This window comes from Sciurus vulgaris, assembly GCF_902686455.1.
Source record: "Sciurus vulgaris genome assembly, chromosome: 16".
NCBI classification, from domain to species: Eukaryota; Metazoa; Chordata; class Mammalia; order Rodentia; family Sciuridae; genus Sciurus; species Sciurus vulgaris.
Window position 1 is genome coordinate 46,710,297 of NC_136477.1, and position 25,248 is coordinate 46,735,544.

A 25,248-nucleotide genomic window follows, 5' to 3' on the forward strand; every position below is an offset into this window, starting at 1 on the left:
ATTGAAGGCCACAGCTGCAGCCAGGGTGTCTCACACTTCACTAGTTGTTAGAATGTAGATTTGGATTCCACGGGCCTGAGTGGGGCAGAGAACCTAATTTCTAACAAGGTTCCTGGTGATGCTGATGGTGCTGGTCAGGTTGTGTAGCAGGTTTTCAGAGGGAGCTGTTTTGTGATTGAGACAACAGCAGGGCTGAAATATACTTAGGATCCCCCACAGAGATGTTGATAGGTTGTAGGGTGGGGATGGGGGTGGTAGGCAAGTGTTTTCTTTTTATATTGTAAACACCACTTGTATTAGTTATCTTTTGTTAATGTAACAAATTACTCCAAAACTTGGCAGCTGAAAAGTCTGCTCTCAACAACCCCACCTTGCAGCTTCTCATATAGAAGCAAGAGTTTTAACCTAAACTGTCTGTATATCATCTATCAGTGTATAACAAATTATCCCCAAACTCTGAGGCTTAAAATAACAAACATTCATCATCCCACTGGGTCTCTGCTGAGGTTGTGCTCAAGATGTGGTCTGGTGGGCTAGGGGTGTGGATAGGTGGTAGAGTGTTTTGCCTGGTCTGTGTGGGGCTCTGGGTTCCAGCCCCAGCTTGATGTGTGTGTGTGGGGGGGGGTGGTGAGGGATGTCATCTGGGCAGCAGGTCCTCTTGCACCTGGGTGTCAAGTTAGTTAGTTGTTAGTTGCCGGAGACCTCTCATTTCCTTGCCTTGGGGATTGATGGAGAGTCCTCACAATATGGCAGTTGGTTGCCCCCAGGACAAATGATCCAGGAGAGAGATAGGTAGAATCTCACCTTGGAAATCACACTCTATCCTTTCCACAACATCCTAGGAAACCATTCTGTCATTTCCCCAGTAGCTATTGGCTACGGGAGTTGGCCCTCCTCAATGTGGGAGGGGACCACACAGAATGAAATACCAGGAGGCTCACCAAAGCCACTGTTTTCAACTGTGACAGCCATGCATGCTCAAAGTAGAGAACTTGAAAGAAAATGTCACGCATGTTCTCATGACCCAGAGGAAAGTTCTATTAACATGTGGTCTGCGTCCTGCTAGCTAAAAAAAAAAAAAAAAAAAAAAAAAGACTGGATCTTTTATACAAATACACCCATAGACACTTTAAAAAGTTGGTAACATATTATAATGCCATTTTATAGAGATTGTTCCTTATACTTGGCATTGGATCATGAATGCTTTCAACGGGTAAATTTTATTTTTCCTTGGGTTTCTTAGACTATGTTTGCAGGATATCAAAATTTGACACCAACTGAATAGTTGACTGAAATTTCAAGTTTTCATTTATATTTCTGGATTGAGAGAGATGCTAAGACTTCTTAATTAAGATCATCAGCTCTTACTTTGAGTGACTGAATGATGTAATAAACACATTTGAGTCTTCAAATATGGGATTTGAGTGTAGAAATGAAAAAAATGAGTTTGCCAGCTGATCCAGCATCATTGCATATAATTGCTCCGTCTCTGGTTGCTTGTCATGAGCTGTTGGCATTTGTTAAAATTAGCTTTACAGGCTGCTTCAGATTACTGGCAAGTGTGGTAAATGAGGGCTCACTCTTAATGAATTTAATTTGTATTTGAAAATATAACTACATTTATTGCCCCCATTATTTAAATGTGTGCATGCTTAATTCATAGTAAAAATGAACTTTTAAACTGAGGCTTTTATAAACTCCAACTGAATCATCTTTCAAGAAGGTGATCTTTTGAAGTGATTTTCCAGTGTCTTACGGGTATCTTGGGAAGCAATTCATAAACAAATTAGCAATGCTTTTAAAATAAAAATTTCAACATTTCAACATTTAAAATGACAAAGGGCATTGTGCCCCATTACTCTTCACCCTCATCTGAAGTCAAGTCTATGGTGATCTACTCTGTTTCACATAACAGTGATTTTCTCCAAATACCTGTCCAATGCCCCACACTCTGTCCAGACTTCTGTATCCTGTGTAACTGCTCCTTGTCTTTGTCCTCCTTTCATCTGGGACATCCTTGAGTACAAGGCCTAGCCTTCCCAGTTTTTGAGTTTGCTGAGCTAGTGCCTGACTCAGAGTAGACCTTAAATGTGTGTTAATTCAGTGGCTGCATGAATAAATTTGGAACAGGAGTTCCCTCCCTCATGGAGCTGACAGCTGGTCCACTGTGGATTTTAGATTTGATTCAGAAAGAATTGATTTTCCAGGATGTCAGAATTCAGGGGATGTCTGACATCCTCTCCTTGCAGTTAGAGTCTCAGAACCTTCCTCTGATTAACGTCTCTTTCTCCTTAGAAAGCATCTAGTTCCTAATAATCTTAGCCAATTTCTGCTAGAGAAATAGATGTATATTTTGACCCTTTTCCCAGTTTCCCCGTAGGAATAAGGAAAGGCCTCCTTTTTTTCTTTTACTTGAAGACTTCCTGGAAGGATCTTCTTGGTCCTTTGGCCCCATAGACATAGTTGCAGGGATGTCTGTTGAGAAGACGAGGACATAAGAAGAAAACTGAACTTCTCTATAGCTGTCCATGAAAGCCGATCAATCAGCTCACATACAAAACAAGTAGACTGATTTACTTTAGTGTCAAGGTGAGGTGGCCATAGGAATTTGGAGGGGTGGAGCTACAGGAGTTTGGTGAGACCAGGGAGTTTCACTAGACACAGGGATTTTTTAGCATGTGTCCTTTATAAACACAAGCAACACCAAAGGAGAAATAGCCAGTGAATAGCATGGCTGCTCATGAGTCTTCCTGGAGCTCCAGTGTCCCAGTGTGGGCTGGTGGTGGAGGGCCAGTTCATTAGTCTCCCAGGGGTCATGCTTTCCACCACATTGTTAGTGGCAGCAGTATCTGGCCATCCTGCCCATGCAAAGAAAAGCATTGCTTATATACAGGGCCCCTCCACCTACCATAGCACCCTGTGGCCCCACTTATAGGCATTTGTCCTAAACAAAGGAAAACATATATCCACACACAAAAAAATCTCTACATGAGTGTTTATGACCACTTCAAATTAGATACAACCAAAATGTCCTGTCAAGGGTAAATGACTTAACCATTCAGGTTCCTTGAATGCAGACCAACTTCAACTAGTGCTCAACTGAGAGATGACTGGTGGTGGTTATCTTGAGCAACTTGGTGTATAAGTTACCTATTGTATTAATGAACCACTCCAAAACGTAGAGGCTTAAAACAGCAGTGGTTCACTCTGCTCAGGGCCTGCAGTTGGGGCAGGGCTTGATGGAAACAGCTTGTCTCTGTTCCACATGGTGTTGGTGGCTTGCCCGACATACAGAACCTACTTCCATGATGGTTCACTGGCAAGTTGGTGCTGACTGTTGGTTCCCCTACATGTGGACCTCTCTTTGAAGCTGCTCGATCTTCCTCATGGCATGACGGCTGGATTTCCAAGAGCAGGCATTCCAAGAGTCAGAATGTGGATGCTCCTCATTTGTTAAAAGCTTTGGTCCAGAAACTGACACTGCCATTCTGTTATATTCATTTAAAAAAAAATTAAATACTTTTATTTATTTATTTTTATGTGATGGTGAGGCTCAAACCCAGTGCCTCACACATGCTAGGCAAGTGCTCTACCACCGAGCCACAGCTGCAGCCCCCATCTGTCATATTCTATTGGTTAAGCAGTCCCAGAGTCCAATCTTGCGGAGGTGACATAGACCTCACCTCTCAATGTGGGGAAGTGTCAGTGGACTTGGGAGCCATATTTAAAAACATCTCACTCACCATTTACCTTCTGCCTTTCTAGAGACCTTGAACCGTGAGGGAGACATATCTGTACGGAAACACTCCCTGAGTGGCACACCAGGGGTCTTCTGTCTGCATCCAACAGTACTGTTACATGGACTCTCCTCTCTGCTTCCTTCCCATTGCCTTCAAAGGTCCATACCCATCCAGCCTCTGATGTGAGATGGTTTGGGAACCTGGCATAGTAAACAGTAAAGTTCACAAAACTCTACGTTAACGTAGCACAGTTATATTGTATTTTTCCTCCTTTTGCAAGCTAGATTTTTTCCTACTCATTTTCCTACTTGTTTCCCACTTGTGCATAGTAGGCACTGTAATTGATATTTTGGGAGTTAGCAAAATTCTTTCCTATTTTGACAGGTGTAGGGGTTGATGGGAGAATACAGGGAGGAACCAAAAGGAACACAGGTGTGCCCTTAGCCAGCAGGGTAGGGCCCACAACTCCCGACTAAGGGGAACAAATTCATACCAAAGTTCGGATGGCCAACAACTCTTCTGTGTGTCTCCCTTCTCAAAGAGAGCCATGCTTTAAAAGTGATTGCTTAACCAGGGTTGTACATGCTCCAAAGAAACAGATCTCTAAGTTTTAGACCCCAACGATTCAGGTCTGGCTGGTGTTGTTTTATCTTTTCTGTGTCTGATCACATGGGTGATTTGCCTAGAACTCTTTTATGTCTTCTGATATCAAGTGCATGAACTTTTGGGGTGAACTTGGACAGAGACTTCAAGTTTGAAACAGTCTGATTGAAACCTTAAATTCAGAGTTATGTATTGGAAGTTTTTCTAATGCTGCTTGGTACCTGCTGGCCTTCTGCCATTTTCTACAGTTTCTGAGTCTCTCTTATATATCCTAATAACACCTTCCATTCCGATGTCAGGGAGTCTGTTCTTTGTAGAAGAAGTTAGATTAAAATTTAAAAATTAAATAGAAAACTATAGACAAGATTAAATCATACTCTAGTGCTCGTGGCTGCCAGGAGCCTAGTTTGTTGCCTTTTCTCGGGAGATATTTGTGGTGGTGAAGGGCAATTATGATTTCAAAAGAAGGAATCTCTAATGCTAGGATTTACATAATAGGGTGTTTTAGTCAGCTTTTTCACTGCTGTGACAAAAGAACCCAACCAGCACTATCGTAGAGGAGGAAAAGTTTATTTTAGGGCTCATGGTTCCAGAGGTCTCAATCCATAGACAGCAGGCTCCATTCTTGGGGGCTTGAGATGAGGTAGGACTTCATGGCGGAAGAGAGTAGCAGAGGGAAGTAGCTCACATGGTGATCAGGAAGCAGAGAAAGATACTCCACTCACCAGATACAAAAATATACCTAAAGCCATGACCCCAATTCCTGCCTCCTCCAGCCATACCCTACACTTCAGTTACCACCCAGTTAATCCCAATCAGGGGATTAGTTCACTGATCGGGTTAAGACTCACAACCCGATCATTTCTCCTCTGAACCTTCTTGCATTGTCTCACACATGAGCTTTTGGGGGACACCTCACATCCAAACCATAACATAGGGTAATAAAAATGGGAGGAAGTTTGAAGAAGAGGTTTCTTCTTGGGGGTCCCCAGTCGCTTAGACTTCCAGAGCTAGGCGGTCTCCATGAGTGTGTGGCAGGTCAAGGCCGACTCTTTCCCTTGCTTGACAACCTGTGCACTCCTCAGCCTTGTGTCCCGTAAGTCCCAAGTCGGGCCCGGGATAGAAAACATGCCTCCAGCCTGATATAGGAAACAGTCTTCTGTCCTCAGAGCTCTGTGGTGTACACACCGTAACTCCATCAGAGCAGCTGACCTCAGATGACGTGCCCACTATAACATTGCCTTCCCTTTTAATTCAGAGGGCTCCACTCCCAGTGTGTGGACAGTTCTGTTTTGCCACTTCAACCTACTTTTATTGTTTGGAGATGTTTCTGTACACCTGCAGGACCACGTGTTCGTTAGTTTTTGAACTTTTCAGTGGAAAGAAAAAAATGTTTTTTGCAATACTGGGGATCAAACCCAGGGAAAATTGATTATTTTGTTATGGTGTTAGAAATTGAAGCCAGAACCTCACACATGCTAGGCAAGCTCTCTGCTGCTGAGCTCCATCCCCAGCCAACCTTGGTGAAATTTGAGTGTGGGAAAGTACACAGTACTGAGAGGCTCAGTGAATTGTCACAGACTGAACACCTGAGTATCCTGCACCCAGATCGAGAAAGAGCATGACTAGTTCCTCAGAAGTGCCCTGGTGCTCTCAGGTAGTCACGATTCCCAGGATGGTCAGGACCCCAGCTTCTAACCCTGTGCTGTAGTTTTACCTGTTTTGGAGCTCTGTGTAGAGAGAAGAGGAGGGACGTACTCTTTCGTGTCTGGTTTCCCCCTCTCCTTTTTTATTTTTACATTGGACCATGTTGCCAAGTGTACTCTTAGCTTCTGTGTTTCTTTGCTTTATAATATTTTGCTGTATGAATATACCACGATTTGTTCATGTCTTTTTCCTGAGAGGCATCTGGGTGGTTTCCAGTGCAGGGCCGTTAGGAGGGGTGATAGTGTGAGCCTTGTATATGTCCTTTGATGCCCTTATATAAACATGGTGGTTTGTGTGTACCTAGGAGAGGAATTGCCGGGTCACAGAAGAGGCTTATATTCAGCTTCCTTACATTGCCAGATTTCCAGAGTGGTTGTACAAACCTACATTCCTGCTATCAGTATAGGGGAATTCTATTTGCCTCGTGTCCTTACCAACACTTAGTACAGGTGTATTCAATATGCTCTGGACCAGAGGAGTTTCAGATTTTGGAATATTTGCTGAGACTTTTATCAGTGGAGCACCTCTCCCCTACCTCCTCTTAAAATCTGATTTCCAAAATGCTCTAAAATCCAATCTTTTCAAGCATCATCTCTGAAAAAGTTTTGAATTCTGGAACATTTCAGATTTTGGACTTTGGGATTAAAGGATCAACTTTAAAACCTTACTAGCTGTTCTGATAGGGAGTGTGTTGTGGCTCATAATAATGCTCCTTTGATTTCCCTGATGAGCAGTGAGGCTGAGCTACTGTTCCTCCATGGTGGGCACTATACATCCTCACTGTGACTAGTTTGTTCAGGCATCTCACCAGTTTGCTGTGGGGTAGTGGGTCTACTCCTTGCTGCTTCGTCGGAGTCCTCTGATTGTGGATAAAATCACTCTGTTAAGTGAAGGCGGCGTGTGCAGAGCCAGTTCACACAGGTTCATGAGAGTTTCAGTGATATCACCTTGGTCACCTGAAATCTGCACAGTAGGAGCGTTTACACTGCAGAAATGGGCGAACACTGCAAATTAGGGCTTCTTCCCCTTCTTAGAGAGCCGGCTGACCAGCAGATCATTAGATAAATGTACTGCAGCATCTTCCATGCTCTGGATTGCCTTTTTTCTCTTCAAGATGTGTTTTGAGGAACAGAAAAATTTAGTCTTCATCTACGCCACTCTATAAAGATTTACCGTTTGTAGTTAGAAAACGTTTGTGTCCTATTTAAGAAGTCTTTGCCTCCACCTCCATGCTTTTGTCTATGACTAGCTCAATCCTGAAATATTCTACTTAACTTTCCCCCTGCAGAGGCAGCCTGGCCGTGTGTGGTTGTAAAGGGGTTAAGTAGGAGCTTATTTTAAATGCACCTCTTGATCCGCTCAGTAAACCACAGCTGGGGCAGGACTGCATTTCTCAGAGAGGGGGACACCTTTTCTGATTTTCACAAAGACACCAAGTGGGTGAGTGTGTGGCCCCTGTTCTCTGACACCCTAACCCCAGGCTACCTTTCCGGCCTGCTTTCCCCTCCACACCTCACGGCTTCCTGCTTCCGTGCCTAAACCCTTGCCTGGCTCTTGCTCCATCGCTACCTAGTCCTGTTCCAAATCTGTGCGGTGAAGGCTGTCTGCAGTACCCTCTCCAGACTTCCACTTCCGGTCGGTCTTGTGTTATAATTTGAGGGTCCTATCTCCCTCACCAGGCTAACCTCCTGAAGGCAAAGACCACGCTCTCTGGATACCTGATGGTTCTTTTGCCCATAGTATGCGTGCAGGAAATGCACCCAGTGAGCAATAGCCTTCGGGCTATTTGCATTCTTGTTCTTGTGGTGATGGTGCCTATCTTGCCATCTCACCAGTATTCTCTGTGCCCAGCACTTAGGAACCTCTCCATTCATTTCCTCTTTGCTTTGCTGCAGTGGATGCCAATCGGCTTGCTTTTTGGCAGTTAAATATGCGGCCTCTGTACACATCAGCTATTATATCTGCAGAACTACAGAGTATTTTACAAGTAATCAGTTCATGCAGACTGCACATAAATCATGTCTACTCTGGCCCTTTGGACACTAATGTTCCCTTATTAAGGCATAAGTAAGGCTTCCTGTTCTCATCCATTCTTTCAGACATTTTTTTTTTTTAATTACTGAAAAAGTATAGCCTGGTGATGGTTATATCACCCGTCTCCTTCCACTCTCCCCACCCTCATGACTTTTTTGAGGTTCCATTTGTTTTTCTGGAACTTGCTAAATTGCCTTAGGAAGCTGGATACCCAGTGAATGGATTGAGCGAAAGGAAATTCTTATCTGCAAGAGGAAACAGTCACCGTGTTTCTGTGGGTGATTTTCTTGGCCAGTTAATATTTTTGTGAAGTATGTTTTGGTGGCAGCCCCGGTACCCCAGACAGGAGGGAAGTATATGGCTCATGCTCAGGGCACAAAAGGAAATATCTTTCCCTGAAGTCTGGGGAGTGGATGGAGTCATTTTGTGAATGTCATTCTGCCTAAATAAACAGAGCAGCTTCACTGTTTTTAATCCCTTGAAAGGGTAGAAGCTCAGCCCACCAGAGTGTGCACATTATTTTAACATTTCTCCATTTTCTTTTCAAACAGAAGCTATAGATCTTCACTCTAGTACGCATGGATTTCTGCTTCCAATCTCCCTGGCTCTGCTATCAGTGTTCAGTCAGTTTTCATTTTGGTCTGAAATGACTCTCGGAGTGTGGATGGCTGCTATTATTTCCTGTGGTTTGGGCTAAAAAAGAAAAGGCGGACTTTTAGACAAGCCCATAAAACTATGGCCCTCTACTCTGAGAGATGTTTTATGAATATCCTGTCTAAATAATTACTGTTGAGGGTAGAAAGGACTCCAGAGTTTAGAAACTGTAACAACAACTTATTATTCTCTCTTAGCAACCACAGGGAAGGTGACACATCTCTTGTTTTTCTACAGACGAGATGACACCATAATGCACTGTATTGCTTTTTAGATCCCATTTTTTAATCATGTATACTGACTGCCATGGAACTGAAGCACTCTGAGGTATTATTTTCCTCGGATAGGGAAAAAAAGGATATAAACAGGTATACTTTTGGTGTCATTTAAAAATCACAGGATGGCTAGTAATGGCATCCTAAAGAAGGACACAGCACCTGGACATGGAGTGGAGTCCTCTCTTCAGGACCTGTATGAAATTATATCCACGATTTCTTTCAGGCTGAGTTCCTTTATGCATTCCTCAGGAAAATTTGTTGTTGTTTTTTAGAGATGTTTTGGTGTTTATAATCAAAATTTCTGGAAAAATGATCAATCCTGTCCCCCCTCTTTGTTTTCCTTCTGCCCGCAGCTGCTGAAATGGGTTGTGGATTGAATAAGTTCGAGAAGCGTGATGAGAAACGACCTGGGAATATTTATTCAACTTTGAAGAGGCCTCAGGTGGAAACCAAGGTGGATGTGGCCTATGAGTACCGCTTCCTGGAGTTCACCACGCTGAGTGCTGGTGAGTACACCCCCAGCCTGGCTTTCCTGGTGACCCACCCGAGGGCTTGGGCCTGCCTGGCTATATAGCCCTGCCCCTCACAGGGTCTCTGGCTGGAGCCTAAGAGGAAGAGTGGGCAGGAGAGGGGCTGTGAGGAACCAGGGCAGGCCTGCCTGAAGGGGACAGTTTACAGGAATCCAGATGTTTATAATCCAGATGTTTATATGAAATTCCACCCCGGTGCTGGGGATTGAACCCAGGGCCTTGTGCTTGCGAGGTGAGCACTCTACCAACTGAGCTCTCTCCCCAGCCCTGAAATCTCTCTCTTTTTAAGTTGAAGTTGTAACAAATGAAAGCTATGTGTGAGCTAAGTGGTTCACCTGGATAGGTGGCATTTGACCCACGGGCCAGCCAGTTTGCAGACTCTAATGGCAAGCCTCGCGACAAAGGAAGTTTTCCTTATCTTCTTGAATGACTCTACCCATCAACCGAAGTTCACCTGCCCATTGTCAGTCTCTTGTCCATCTGGGCTTGCCTGTGCCTCACCTGAGCCAAAGGTCAGGGTCACCTGCCACGACTAATGTCCAGGGACTGAGGGAGCAGAGAATGGCTCTGGGGTGACTGGCAAGTTGTGGTCAAGGTTATCATCCCAGAGCATATGCTGAGCACCTACTGTGTGTAGTTAGGCTGCTGCTTGGTGGTGGGGAAATGGGGGCAGTCGTGAGGCAGGTCCTGGTTCTGGAGCTACTTACCTGGTGGGAGAGGGGAGACTCAAATACATGGGGCGTGGGGGGAGTGACAGGGAAGAGCTCAACATGTTGTAATCATGAGTTGTATGAGATTTAAAATTATGTGGATTTGGGAAAGGAAGAGAGCACTCTTCCTTTTGAGTCCCAGGAAGTTAAGAGCAAAAATCAGGCACTGTATCACTAGGACACCTTAAGACACTCTCTCTCTGGGCTTCTGTGAAATATATTGGAGAATTAAGCGGGAAACCTCCTATTCATGGGTTTTGTCCTGGTTGTGCTTTGGAGTAACCAGGAAAGTCACTCAGCCTCTCAGGCCTGCAGCCCCGTCTTTTAAAAGGAACATGCACATCTCTGGAAGGCTGTGAAGTTAAGAAGAAGGGATGTGTGCAAAGCCCTTGGCACAAAGTCTGGCACATAGTAGTTGCTTCGAGTATCCCTCCTCCTCCTTTGAGCTGTCACTGTCCCTCTGTGAAGGTTCTGTGGTTTCTTGAGCCCAAGAGGGATAGACAGCTGGGCGCAGGTGACATCTGTGTACCCCTCCAAGTCACCAGAACCAAACCCAGCCTCTTCCTCCTCAGATTGTGTCCTCCCAGTGACCTTTAGACTCACGGCACCACTGTCCTCTTACACAGCCAGGCTTGGTGCCTTAGTCACAGCTTCTCCTTGCCCCTCACCAAAGCCTGTCAAAGCCACGTGTGGAAAGGCTTCTCACACGCCAACGTAACCGGGGTTATGGAGCACTGGGCCATAGGTTTGTTGGGTCAGTGAATGTCTGAGTGCCTCATTGTGCTGGGCACTGACGGACGCTTCAGGAGAAACAAAGACAAGTCTAGAAAAAGCGAGAGGGAGGTATCCAAGCTGGTAAATGCCATTGTTAGGGTGCTGAGATTACGGGGGAATTCCTCTTCTCTCTTTTATGACTTTTGCATCTTGGTTATATTTATTATTAAGAAGAGTCATTTTAAGCCAGGCACAGTGACTCATGCCTGTAATCCCAGACTCAGGAGGCTGAGGCAGGGGTACTGCAAGTTCCAGGCCAGCCTCAGTGACTTAGCGAGATCCTGTCTCAAAATAAAAAATAAAGGGCTGGGGAGATAGCTCAGCTGGTAGAGTGCTTGCCTCGAAAGCACAAGGCCCTGAGTTCGATCCCCAGTACCGCAAAATAAATAAATAAATAAATAAATAAATAAATAGATAAATAGATAAAAATAAAAAGGGTTGGGGATGTAGGTCAGTGGTGAGGCACCCCTGGGTTGTTCAGTAATTTTTTATAATTTTGCTCATATGAAAGCTCCAGGAACATGAGCTATATGTGCTCTTCTTTGCCTCCTGCTGCTCCACCATCGTCTCTTGTCAGTTTCCCTGACCTCCTTGCTACTTTCCCTGTGCTTGAGTGCTGCATCTGCATTGCTGCTCTGAGTTTTTTGATTGTATTATCTTTTGTTTTTTGATTATAAAATGAATGTAAGCCCATTATAATGAGCTTGGACCACAATTGGGAAAAGTCCTGCCTGTCCTCCCTGCTTCTACCCCTGTCTTACAGATGACTTTGCTCCTCTGCTCAGAGCCCTCCCGTGCCTCCCGCCTCCCACGCTGGTGTCACTGCTTCCCTGGGATCTCATTCTCCTGCAGCTTGTCTTTTGTGTTCTGATGCTTCTGCCTCCCTCTTTCTAGATCCCCCAGGTCTTCCCAGGGCTTTCCCGCTGCCCATCTTTGCCTGCAAGTCTTCCCCAGAGAGCCCCTTGCCTCGTCTTCTTAAACCCCTCCTCTCTGAAGATATTCCTGATCTGTTTGAAATTTCTACCTCCCCTGCAACTCCCCCATCTCTTTCCTCTCTTGAGTTCCTTCATATCATCAAAGGCTTTTGCTTTATTGCTGTTTTCTTGTTTTCTGTTTGCCTTCCTTCTTGGAAAAGCAGAATCTCCTTCCCTTAGTGTAGGAATGGTGTCTGTTTTATTATCTACTGCATCCTGTGTGCTTAGGATTGTGCCTAATCAATAAATATTTGTCAAATGGATGCTCAACATGTGTTTTTGCCTCTTGCCTTTTTTTACAATTTCACATTGTATGGTGAGGTATGTGCTCTGTCATCCACATGCTCTGCAAGTATGATTTAACGACTATATATGATTTAATCACTCAGTGTGCTATAATTTATTTAGCAGTCCCCTTTTATTGGACACTTAAGTTATTTTGGGCTTTGGGCTATTATAAATAATATTGTGATAAGCAATGTTGTACATAAATCTTTGTGTACATTTCTGATTATTTCCTTAGGAATTGCCAAGTTGAAGGATGCGAACGTCAGGACTTTTGATAAATCGCCAAATTGCCCTCTAGATAGGACCTGTTTGTGTAAAACACACATCTGATCATGCTCAACTCTTTGGCAGGTTCCCCTGGGCAGATGAAGTTGAGGCTCAGGCTGATGCTCGGGGCCTGTCTCCCACGCATGCCCTGGAGGACAGCATGTGCTGTGGCTGTAGCACGGCCTGCGCCCCCAGGACCCTCCTTTCCCAGCTTCCTTGCTTCCGCCAGGCCCCACCCCTTACCGCTTGTCAGGACCCCACCCACCTGGCATCTTCCTTCTTGACATCCATCCCACCAGCATTACTCACCTGCACGCCTGCAGTTTGTCAGCATCATCCTATGACTCTTTTATTGCATCATGCATTAAACCTATTTGTATTTCCTTCAGGGCAAAGACGAAGCCTGTTCATCTTTCTGTTCCTCTTCCTTGTTCCCATTTTCTAGCTGAGGAGAGCCTGTCCTAAATGTTTGGGTCCTGGTAAACCCAGAGGTGTGTGTTCTCTGTTAGTCCATTTCCCTGGCAGCGTCCTCAGCTTTTCTTTTCTTTTTTTCTTTCTTTCTTTCTTCTTCTTTTTTTATTTTTTTCCTTGTTGGGGGGTGCTGTGGATTGAACTCTGGGCCTTTCATATGCTAGGCAAGCGCTCTACTACTGGGCCGTATCCTTGGCCCTCCCCAACTTTTCTAATGAGCTTATTCACCCTTGTCCAGAATGGAGCTAGGACTTGTTAAGTGCCTACTAGGTGCCATTATATTCCTGATCTCGCTTTGTCCTAGCTGATTTTTCAACTTTTTAAAATGGTAATGCAGTGCACTACCCTGCATGTATTTAAAGTGTTCAAACCTGTGAAACCATCACCACATCAAGATGCAGAACATTTCCTTTGCCCCAGAGTTTCCTCTTGCCCCTTTATCATCCCTCCCCCTTCACAACTGATTTGCTTTCTTTTATTTTTCAGTTACTGGTTTTATTTTCTAGAACTTTTTTATAAGTGGAGTCGGGTAGTGTGTATTCTTTTTGGTCATGTTGTATGCAGTCTCTGTCACTCCCTCAGCTTGCCCATTTGGAGTTTCATCCACGTTGCATATGTTCATCCCTGCTGTGTTACTAAGTAGTATTCCATGGTATGGATGTGCCGATTTGTTTCTCCATTCACCTGTTGATGGACATTTGGGTTGTTTCCAGTTTGGGACCATTCTAAATGAAGTTGCTATGAATATTCATCTTGTGTGGCTTCTGTCATTTTTATCATTGCAGTAACCCAGCAAATTATATGGGTACACTCAGCCCTTCTTGCAGATGGGGAGACAGACGCTCAGAGAGGTTAAGTAACCTGCCCAAAGATGCTGTATTGGGAAGTGACAGGAGAAGTGACCTAGATCTAGGAAGTGACCTGGATCTTTTGGGCATCAGAACTCATGTAAATTACAAGATTCTAGGTGAATAAGGCATTAATACCAGTTAGAACACTCTCATGAGAAACTTGTGTTATGTGGAAAGGCATATGATATATTCCTCTTCCACAGGTTTTTAAAAAAATTTTTTTAGTTGTAGATGGACACAGCACCTTCATTTTATTTATTTATTTTTTTATGTGATGCTGAGGATCAAACCCAGTGCCTTGCTTATGCTAGGCAAACTCTACCCTTGAGTTATGTCCCCAGCCCTTCCATAAGATTTTGACATAATTTTCCACAGGAGATTTTTTAAAGTGCACTTAATACCCTTATTTTTCACAGAGAAGATGCTCCTCTGACTTTTAAGCAAATACAAGTTAGGGGAAGAGTATTGGCCAGTGTTCATCTCATGGCTTAGGAAGGACAGGGATTATGTGCACTTTTGAAAAAAATCAGGATTAGAGTTAACGTGGCTTTGTCCCTTGCTTGAAGCTTGGTGCCATTGTGGATGATATTGGAACATGCAGCCTCACTTGTAAGGTTGGCAGAGGCGAAAAGCAGCAGGAACCTCACAGCAACGCACATAAGCTGCCAAAAATCTCAATTCTGGGTGATTTGATTGGGTCTTAAATTTTCAATTAAGTCTGGTCACCGAGGGATGAACCTGCCCTTCGCTGGGTTTCATCGCAGACGGAGGCCCCTAAAGCATCATAGTCTCTGCAAAACGGTGCCTCATTATCCCTTTGATGTGTGTGTTTTGCCAGCTTCTCTGTGCCAGGCCACTCTAATACCACTTGAAAGCTACCTGCGTCGACTCTGTGAGAATCAACTGTGTTTTATTCCTTTGGTTCTAGGGACAGTTGGCACAGAGAGTGATAAATATAATGAGACCAGTGCATGGGACTTGGGCCTTGCTTGAACTCTCTGGCCCTGTGCTGTTCAGTACAGGATCCCCCAGCCACATGGCTTTTTAAATGTAATCATTAAAATTAAATAAAATTAAAAATTCATTTCCTCCTTCACACTAGCTGCATTTCAAGTGCTCAGTAGCCGTGCATGTCTGGTGGCTGCCATATTGGACAGTACAGATAGAAAACATTTCCAGCATCTCAGAAAATTATGTGAGACAGCACTATTCTGTTTTCAAGGGAGAAAGACTTGGGTTTTAGGTCAGAATCTGCATTTCTCATTCAGAATAATGTACAAATTTATCATGTGTGTTTATCCTTGGGTTCATAGTGACCACAGGATGACATTTTATTGATTCTACACATACTGACTAAATGTTGGCTTGGGGCCAGATGTTGTGTTCTGGGAATTTATGGGTGAACCAGACAGGAGATGTTCCCAATGGCCTTAGTCCACTTGGGCTGCTGTAACAAAATAGCACACGCTGGTGGCTTAAACAATAGACATTTATTTTCTTCAGTTCTGGAAACTGAAAGTCTGTGTACTGGAGAGGATGCTGCATAGTTGGGTCTTGGTGAGGACTCCCTTCCTGGCTTTCAGACAGTAACCTGTGAGAATTGACTATGTCCTCACTGTGTTCTCTCATAGCAGAGAGGGAGTTTGAGAGGAGGTGGAGGGAGGGAAGGAGAAAAAAAAGAGAGCATGTGGTTGCTTATCTTATAAGGACACTAATCCTGCTGGGTTAGAATCCCACCTTGATGACCTCATTTGACTTTAATTGCTTACCCCAGATATAGTCAGCTGCAAATAAGACTTCATAGGAATTTGGGGGATATGGTTCAGTTTATAGTACCAGTCTTGTCCACTACTCTAGATTGGTTCAAAATGTCTTTCAGAGGAAGAACAAGATTGATGGTGACAAAGGGGATGGTGGTAGCCTCAGATATTGATGGAGGGGTGAAAGGCTTACGAGGTATAGGTATATTTAGCATTAGCCAGGCAAAAGATGGGTGGAAGAGAAAGGGGGGGAGGAGAGAAACTTTCCAGGCAGAGGGGATAACCCACGGGAAGGACCACAACTTAGAGGCGATATTCCATTTATGGGAAGGCACAGTTTGGTTGAAGTGTGACTTTTGGGAGAAGAAAGGGGGGGTTGCAGAGGACAAAAGATCTTCAGTGCTGGGTTAAAGAGTCTTGGCTTTTTCAGGAGCACTTAAGGTTTTAAGGTCAGAAGAGAGTACGTCATGATCAGATTCAAATTCTAGAAAGATCTCTCTGAGTTTAGAATGAAGGAGAATAGAAGGGGCAAGAGCCGGGGAGGGAAAACCATTTGGAAGTCATTGCAGTCATCAGCAAAGCGCAGATGGCTTCAGCCAAGATCGTGGCAGTGGGGACAAGAGGAAGTGGGTGGGTCAAGAGCGATCAGGAGGTAGGGTCCCAGGACCTGCTTGGAGGCTGAGGGAGAGCTGGATGTAGAGAAGGTGGGCTTAATGGGGCCCCTGGGTGGATGGCATGAGGTCACACACCAGGTGCTCTTGATTCTTCTTGAAGCATTTTCCAATAATGCATTTACTCAATCATCCAAGGAGCCCTGAGAGCTGGAGGCAAGGCATTATTTCTCTTATTTATTTTCAGATGAGGGAGTTGCTTCCATAGGTAGTAAGTCACAGACCGGAAGCCCATGTTTCTTTCCCCAGGCTTTGTCCGATGCCCATGAAGGAGAGCTCAGGGCCAACCTGTGAGTGCTGTTGCATGCTCTCTCAGTGCTGCTTGTGTGAACAGATGTCCTGGGGTCTAATTTCTACACAATGAAATACACCCGTATTAAGTGTATAGTTTGATGAGCTTCGATATATAAACCCCTGGAGAACCACCTCCATGTTCAAGATGCAGAACTTTCCCTTCACCCAGGACCACTTCCTCAGGGGGCCCCAGTCCAGACAACGGATCTTCTTCCCACTACTGCGGATTCATTTTGCCTCTCTGCAAATAACATAGATGGAATCACACAGAATGTGCTCCTTAGTGTCTGGCTTCTTTCACTCAGCATAATGTTTTGGGGATGCATCCGCGCTGTTGTATGAATCCAGAACCCATTGCCTTTTGTTTTTGAGTGATATTCCATTGTTTAGATGCACTACAATTTGTTTAATCCCTCTCCCATTGGATATTTGGGCTATTTCCAGTTTGGGGCTATTATGAAAAAAATTGCCGTGAACATTTGTGAACAAGTCTTGTGTGGACATATGTTCATTTTTATTGAATAAATATGTCAGAAGTAGAATTTTGGGGTTGTTTGGCAAATGTATATTTACCTTTGTAAGACACAGCCTGTTTTCCAGAGGGGTTGTAAGTTTTACGTGTCCAACAAGAAGGTATGTGGGTTAGTAGCTTAAATTTTTACATGTAATAATTCGAGCTACTATTTTTTCAGCAGGATATTCATCTCTTTTAAAACAGCTAACATCAGTAATATGAGGTGGGTGGAGTCACCTCTATAGTATAGCAAAACGTAGTGAGAGTTTGGAGAGGTTATAAGGGCTGTGGTAGAGTGCTTGCCTAACGTGCTGAGGCCCAAGGTTCAATTCCCAACACCACCAAAAAAATATGTTTGGAGATGTTATAAAAGTAACTTGCTGCTGGGTGTGGTGGAACACACTTGTAATCCCAGCAACTTGGGAGGCTGAGGCAGGAGGATTGCACGTTCAAGGCCAGCCTCAGCAACTTAGTGAGGCCCTGTCTCAAAATAAAAAGTTACAAGGACTGGGTATGTGGCTCACCTCCAGGTTCAATCCACAGAAAAAAAGTCACTTGCTGTAGGCCCCTACACTATTGGAAGTTTGTAGACCAACTCCTTGCCTCTCTGATGGCTGAGTCTTCTCTCTGGGCTTCCTTAGTTTCTTAGTCTCCTGCACACTGGTGAGTTTAAATCAAAGGGTGTCAACCTGAAAACGCTCAAAGGTTTGTCTTTATGTCCCATTGCCTATCCTTTCTAGCTTGCCTTCTTTTTCCCCTCTTAAATTCTTGCTTATAAAACATTCCCACGACACATGTTACAATTTTGAGGATTGGGCTGCATGGCCACATTTTTAAAATTCCCATCTTTGTGGTTTTCCTGTCTGAGGGGTCTTTAAGAGCTGACCTTGGGGATGTTTTCTTCCACATTGTGCTGACCAGGCTCATACTTGGATTTGGGCTGCCAGCATTTGAGCCTTAAACTGTATATAAATTTTGGGTGGTCATGATAAGAACACAGGGTGATAGTCACTATTCAAAACATTGTATATTGTGCAATGAATCACTTAATGGTTGGTCCAGATTTAACTTCCAAGTCTGGGTAACATTAACCCTAAACAGCGACAGAAGCAGCTGCTGATGGTTGTCCACGTAACTGTCCTTTTAGGCTCATTTCTCAGCTGGGAAAAACGCTAATCTGAAAAGATGGGTCACATGTTCTAAAATTAAGAAATTAAAGGGTTTCTTTCTTTCTTTTTGGCTAAGAGCTTGAGTACTTAATAGTTAGTCATAAATCCTGGTACTGTTCACCCTTCTGATTTCAGGGCTCCTGAAGTCAGAGATGATAAGCAAGTTCCAAGGAGTTGCCTCAAATAATGTTAACCTCCAGACAAGACTGCAAGCCTTTGGAACTGATCATTACCCTGAAGCTTGAGCGTTATCACCTGGAGAATCACCCTGGGGCCTGTTAAAACAGGCCTCAGCTCAGAGTCTTTTGACTTGGTAACTCTGGGTAAGGCCTGAGAATCTGCCTTTGTAACATATTCCCAGGTCGTACCTACAGACACTCTGTGGGCACCACACTTTGAGAACCTTTACCACATAGAGTACAGATATCTTTTACTTGAGTAGAGATGGTACCAATGAAGATGCTGGCATGATTTTTTTTTTAGCTTAAAATAAATTCAGTAAATAGTTATCTACTTCTATATTATGACCAACTTATAAGTGCTTCCTTAAAGTGACTTTGTACTGTATTTGGGAAGACAGACCATGGTCCTAAAAAAATCATGAATTGGCATAACTTTGCTTAAGAAATTCCCATGCCCAGACTGCCTGCCGGGCCAATTAAGTCAGTCTGGAGGAAGGGACCTAGATGTCAGTACTTTTTGAAACTACAGGTGATGCCAATATGCAACTGAGGTTGCTAATGAGTGAGCAGGCATGTGTTAGGGCCCAGTGATTGATATGAACATGGACCATCCCAATAAATGACCTTCAGGAGGGTTGCAGTGGACGGAGATTGTGTTTCCCTTCAGGTCTGCTTAAACCTCCTGCAGTTCCTCCAGTACTGAGTAGCTGGTCTCTCCTACTGCATTGTGTGAGTATGTGATATGGCATAAAGTGGGAAATCCTGGTACAGTCAGTGGTGTAAAAATGAGCTGTTCATGCAGATGAGCTGCTCCAAAGGCTGGAATCTTAGGGAAGGTCCCCTACAGGACTTCTAGCCCTGGACCTTGAAGGAGAAGGAGGACCAGGATTCACATGGGGGGCACATGGTGGAGGAAAGGTACAGCAAGGCAGAGGGACAGGATTAGTTCCTGGGTGAGAAAGGAAGGTAAAATGGATAGGAGTGGATGTGGCTCAGAGGTAGAGTGCTTGCCTTGCATGCATGAAGCCCTGGTTTAATCCCCAGCAGCACAAAAATAAATAAAAGGGGGAAATGAGGTGGATAGAAGTGAGCCAATTAGAAGATGCTGACTTTTCCTGGTGGACGACCATTTAAGGTTTTAAGTGATGTATCAGGGCATTGCTAGCACTTACGGCTGGCTGCAGGTGTAGCCCCCCTCACTGGGAAGGAAGCCCCACCTAGGAAACTATGGAAAGGGAGGGGGTAAAAATTGGGGGAACTGGGTAGCTCTTTGCATCACAAGAGGATTCTTGGTTTAAAGTGGGTTTCACCATGGGGTTCCTTTAGATAGAGCTTCAAGGACCCTGAAGTGTTTGTTTTGCAATCCCTTAATGAGGTATTTATTATCTCTCTCTAAATACGATACCTGCCGCTTTAGAACATAACAAATTCATCTATAACATTTGCAACTCCTCAGGATGGAGCAAGTCCCTGACGTTGATGGCATATTTTGGTAGATAAAAACAAACAAAAACCTTGAGGCAAAATATTAGAAGCCAGGGAGGAGGGAAAGTGGAAGGATAGGAGGGAGGCCCCAAGCTTCCCTTGATATTATGGCAGAAAGTAGGAGGCCCTACAATGTGAGTTGGGGTGTTAACTCTTTATATCCCCCCTCTTTTTTTGGTATAAGGGTGTTGAACTCCCACATCACTGGGAGTGACTGACCCACATCCCCAGCCCTTATTATATTTTATTTAGAGACAGGGTTTCACTAAGTTGCCGAGGCTGGCTTTGAACTCATGATCCTCCTGCCTCAGCCTCTGGAGCCTCAGGGATTATAGGCATGCACCACTGTGCCCTACTACCTCCCCCAAATCTTAAGCTCATTCTGGAGGGAGGGTCCTCATGTTACAGCACATAATCTTAATGGCACAAAGGCTGTTCTGCCACTGTGCCCCTGGCCTTGCAGGGCACTCCTGCAGATGACCCACTGTGAGGAGAGCCACAGGCTTGGTGATGTTATTGGTGTTAACAGTCATGAAAGCAGAGGCTCCACACCCTGTGTTTGGTGTAAATTAATCCTCAGAAGGATCGTGATTTTACAAATGAGGAAACAAGGCTCAATGCGGTTACCCAGCATGCCCACGGTCTTGCCTCAAATATGTAGTAGGGTAGAGTCAGACTTGCCGTCTTTAAATCCTTTGCTCTTAAGCAATGTGGACCATATCAAAGGTCTTGCAGTTTATGACTTTGAGATTGAGGAGGCTCCGACGTGTCATTTGAAGCCCCTGACAGAGACTGGTCTCCTTTGGATTGTGCTCCTGGAGGGAGAACTTACCTGTATGTTTTGTGAATCAAAGGTGGTGGGATGTGTTGTACCGGATTGTGTTGTACCGGATTGTGTGGTTTGCAGCACAGTTTCATATGGTTCATTTGGTCCTTATAGCTCTGGAGGTGCTTGCTTTGTTTAGCTCTGCTTGACAGACAGGGAGGCACAGGGCAGGGTGGTTTTGCCTGGTGCAGATACATCTTGCACTGAGGCCTTCCATCTCTCTGTGGCACGTGCGTTTCACTGTTGCCCAGGGTGTCTGGGCATTGCGAGCTACATTGAAGGTCACTTTTTCTTACTATCAAGGTTGTGAATGTTGGTTAATCACCCGCTGGAATTTCGTGTTACTCTTTGCTAATAGGGCTGAGTTTGACCTCTAACTCAGATCGAGAAGGCCTAGTGTGAACTTGGATGTGTGGATGGCTGCCACTTAGTTTTGTAAACATGCCAAGCTCAGTTTGTCCTGTGTTGAATATAGACTCCTTTGCTAAAAACAGTATGTGCAATAGGGTAGGGAAGCATTTTTCTTTCCTAGAAAATTGCTCTTTGGTCCTCTAGGTAGCATCAACTTCTGTGAAACCATCTGTTCCCTCCAGTATAATTTCTAGACTATTAGATTAAACAGTTTCTTCTGACCCACTTTCAGCTTCTGTTTCCTTTCACTGTTCATTAATAAACTGTGCAGCAGCGTTTTCATGGAGAGTGTGCCTGTGTATATTTCTTTAATTTGTTCGGGCAAAAGCAATTGTTGGGTGCCATGAACTTACTCAGTTTTCTACCTGGGTTTCATTTTTGTTTCCGGTTTCTGTAATTGCTCAGGGTTGGTTTTTGTTCTTAAGACTCATGCAAGGAAGTCAGTGGCATGAGTTATGGGTTGAGGCACTGTTGGGAGGTGTGCTAAAAACAGACCCTGTTTTTAAACAGAATATGCAGAGTGGTAAGGAAATCGGTTCCCATTGGACTTGTCTCACAGCAGGTAAACGTGCTTGTGCAGTTTGCAGGGATTTGTAAGATGAATGAGATAGTATGAGTGACATGGCTTTCGACCTTTCTGAGCTGCTGTATGCCTTCTCTATGGTCACTTTTGATGTTGCAACCGTGTCTGCTGTTAGCACTAATGTTATTGTTATATACACACTAATGGGGGTAGTAAGATTAGATTTAAGAGAAGCCTGACATTCTTTGCATTCCTTTCTTAATGTAAAAACTCTTCATGCTCTTTTCCCAGACACTTGAAATCCAGACCCAAGAAACAATACTCATTCTTGTGTGAAAATGGACTCGGTGTGTGTGTGTGTGTGTGTGTGTGTGTGTGGCCCAACTAGTAAATTTCAGTGACTTAAGGCTGTCTTCAGTAAAATGAAATTCCCTAGTGATGGCTGTTATCTGTCAAAGCAAAACCAAATTATTTTTTCTGCAGGGATTCATAAAAGCAGCCCTGTGATAGTGGTAATAATTTCTTAATCTAATTTGGTTAAAGTGGAAGAGAAAACAAGTTAATGTTCTACGCGCCCTACTAATGATTATTATCAATATTACTTCAGAGAATTTGTATTGAGAGGTTTTATCCCATTTCACTGGGGTTCAGAATCATTTTAGACTTTGAGCAGATTTCACTGCTATTTCAGAGGAAGGGAGACCTGTTGAATTTTATCTATAGAATATTTTTGAGAGCAATTCTGGTGTGAAAAGGTGGGTGAGTCTGGCTTCAAGGTGCATGTCGTTGTCATCAAGTCTAGAAAGTCATTTCCTGAGTTCTCCGTTTCAAACATGCTGTTCTTTGTTTACAGGTCAGATCTTGTGATAAATAAAGGTTATGTAGGCAAGGAGTACTTTCTATACTTGGCTGCTGATTTTTTTTTCTCCCATTCTTGTAAGAATGTGCTTTTCAGGTGCGTATATGTGATTTTTATCAGGAGGAGTATACATTTCTTTGATGGCTTCCTTGAGCCCTGTTAAGAAGAGGATTATTTCCATTGGGCATCATGGCTTAAACTTGGTTTGTAGGCATGAGCACGTGTGGTCATGAGGAATCGTTGTTGCTTTTGACACAGATGAGAAACATATTCCTGGTATGCTTGTTGGGTAGATTTGGTTTAATGGAAGAAGTAGTCTTGTCTGACAGTCATTCAACATTAATTAACTGAATATTTACTGATGACCTACAGTGTAGAAAAAGGAGTCTAAAACATTCCACTGAATTCTAGAGTGATGAATGTATTCTGAAACCAGCCTAGTTTAGGCACAGCCCTAGTGGAGAAGCATTTGTCTTGACTCACGTCATTTATCTTTGCCCTGGTGGATCCTTCATGCCTGTAGATTTGTCTGCTGTTTGATGGTCCAAGAAGGCCCTGGAAATCCTAAGTCAAGTCTAATCTTTGGGTCCACCCAGCTGTAATTTTGAATACTCCTATGTTAGTGTCTTATTAAACCAGCTTCCTGGGTTGGCTGCTGATGTTGACAGGCTGAGCTGTTGGGGACTTCAGATGCCTTGAAGGTGTCCTGGGCGTGTACCCCTGCAGTCCATATGGCTTCCTAGGTGAGAAATGGTCTCTTTGACAAGAATGTGATGAAGTCTGTTAAAAGTTGCAGCTTTGGGCCGGAGATATAGCTCAGTTGGTAGCATGCTTGCCTTGCATGCACAAGGCCCTGGGTTCAATCCCCAGCACCACAAAAAAAACAAAACAAAAAAAGTTGCAGCTTCTCCTAACAGCCTAGGCTGAGGTCCTGCCACAAAGATGCACTAGGAATGGAGAGAAAGTCATTGACATTTTTCTGGATTGCCTCGCTTTATCCCCCAACCTGGTGGCCCAGCTGCTCCTCTTCTTGCCTCTTTTCTTACCAATCTGTAAACTGTTAAAAACAAACAAACAAAAAGACAAAAAACGAACAAACAAACAAAAAACCCTTTCCCATTTCTACTTAGTAGTTTCTTGCTGTGAACTTCATATAAATGGATGAGACAGAAACAATTAAAATCAAAAAGAAACCTTTAAAGCAGTTGTTGGAAATCAGTGTCCCAGCGAGGTGAACCCATCAAGGTTTTTCCCCCCAGGAATGTTGGAGTGCTATAGTGAACTTGGAGCTGGGAACCAAGATAACTGAGGGGGTGGGGGAAGCAACTTTCAATTCCACTTCTCTGCTTATTGTAACATTGGTGGGTGTCCATTAGGATGATCCCAGCCTCCTGGTATGGAAGCCCTGTGGAATCCTCTCCCCTTGAGTGTGGGCTGGACCTAGTGACTTGCTCCTAGTGAATAGGATACAGGAAAAATGATGGGTTGCCACTTCTGAGGTTGGGTCACAGAAAAACTGCAGCATCTGTCTTGGACTTTTGCTCTCTTGCTCACTCCCTCTGAGGGAAGCCAGCCACCATGTTTTGCATGGTACTCTGGAGAGGCTCAAGTGCGAGGGAACTGAGAGACTTGCTAACAGCCACTGAGGAAATAGGGCCCTCAGTCCAGTAGCCCAGGGAAACTGAATCCTGCAAACAACCATGTGCAGGAGTTTGGAAGTGGATCCTCCCCCAAGGGAGCCTGGAGGTGACGTCAGCCCTGGGTGATACCTGAGGCCACCTTCTGAGAGATCTTGATCCAGAGGCACCCAGCTAAGCTTGCACCTGGATTTCTGACTCAAAAAACTGTGAGAGAATAAATGTAAGTTTTGTGGTAATTTGTTACACATCATTATGTATTAACACAGGCGGTTTATGTTACAAATATCTTCCCCCCATGACAGGTAGCCTGTGGAATTGTCAAACACAGGCTTCAAATTCTCGCTCTGCCATTTATTAGCTGTGTGACATTGGGAAAGTCACTATTTCCCCATCTGTAAATGGGAAATATTGGGATTTTTTTTTTCTTCTGTTTCCAGCCTCTCTGTTCCAGGAAAAAAAATAGCTAGAAAAAAGGGTATAAATGGGTTTTAGTTCTCTTAAACTCACCCACCAGGTGGCTTCTGTGGAGGTGGCTTTGGTGACTTTGGTGGAGGGCAGTTTCCAGAGGAAGGGGCGGCTGTGAGTCCTTAGCAGTGCACTGGTCCTTCAAGGCCATTAACAAGAGTGATCTCCGCAGTGATTTTCTCCTAGTCTGGAAGCAAATGATGGCTGTGTTCACTTTTCCACCCTTATCATTTCCTTGACACCATGGAGACACCTCCCAGCATCTCTAATTTCATGCCACAGCCCTGCTGAATAGAGCTCATCTCTTTTCAAAACTAAATTATATGTTTAAGAAAAGCCTTCTGCTTGGACCACAGTTTTTCAGCAGCCTGGTTGTGAGTGGAGAAGCCTGGCTTCTGGCTGTGGAAGTCAAGCCTTGTGACATTTAAACATATTGACAAAATGCAAATGGCCCGTGGGTCGCCTTCCACAAGGCCCCAGCACTCCTGGTAAATAAATGACTGAGCAGGGGTTGGAAGGACTGCGCCGCAGAGCCCTCCCTTGAATTTGAGACTTGTTCTTCCCTACA

At 44.2% G+C, this 25,248-nt stretch overlaps 1 protein-coding gene across 1 annotated transcript in view; it reads left to right on the plus strand.

The window, feature by feature from the left end:
- Positions 1-25,248, plus strand: part of RFTN1 (raftlin, lipid raft linker 1) — a 200,501-nt gene that overhangs the window by 11,520 nt on the left and 163,733 nt on the right. The window contains exon 2 of the mRNA XM_079116481.1: positions 9,370-9,522. Within this exon, the coding sequence (XP_078972607.1) occupies positions 9,378-9,522 (145 nt within the window). The 5' untranslated portion in view covers positions 9,370-9,377. The remainder of the gene's footprint in view (positions 1-9,369; positions 9,523-25,248) is intronic.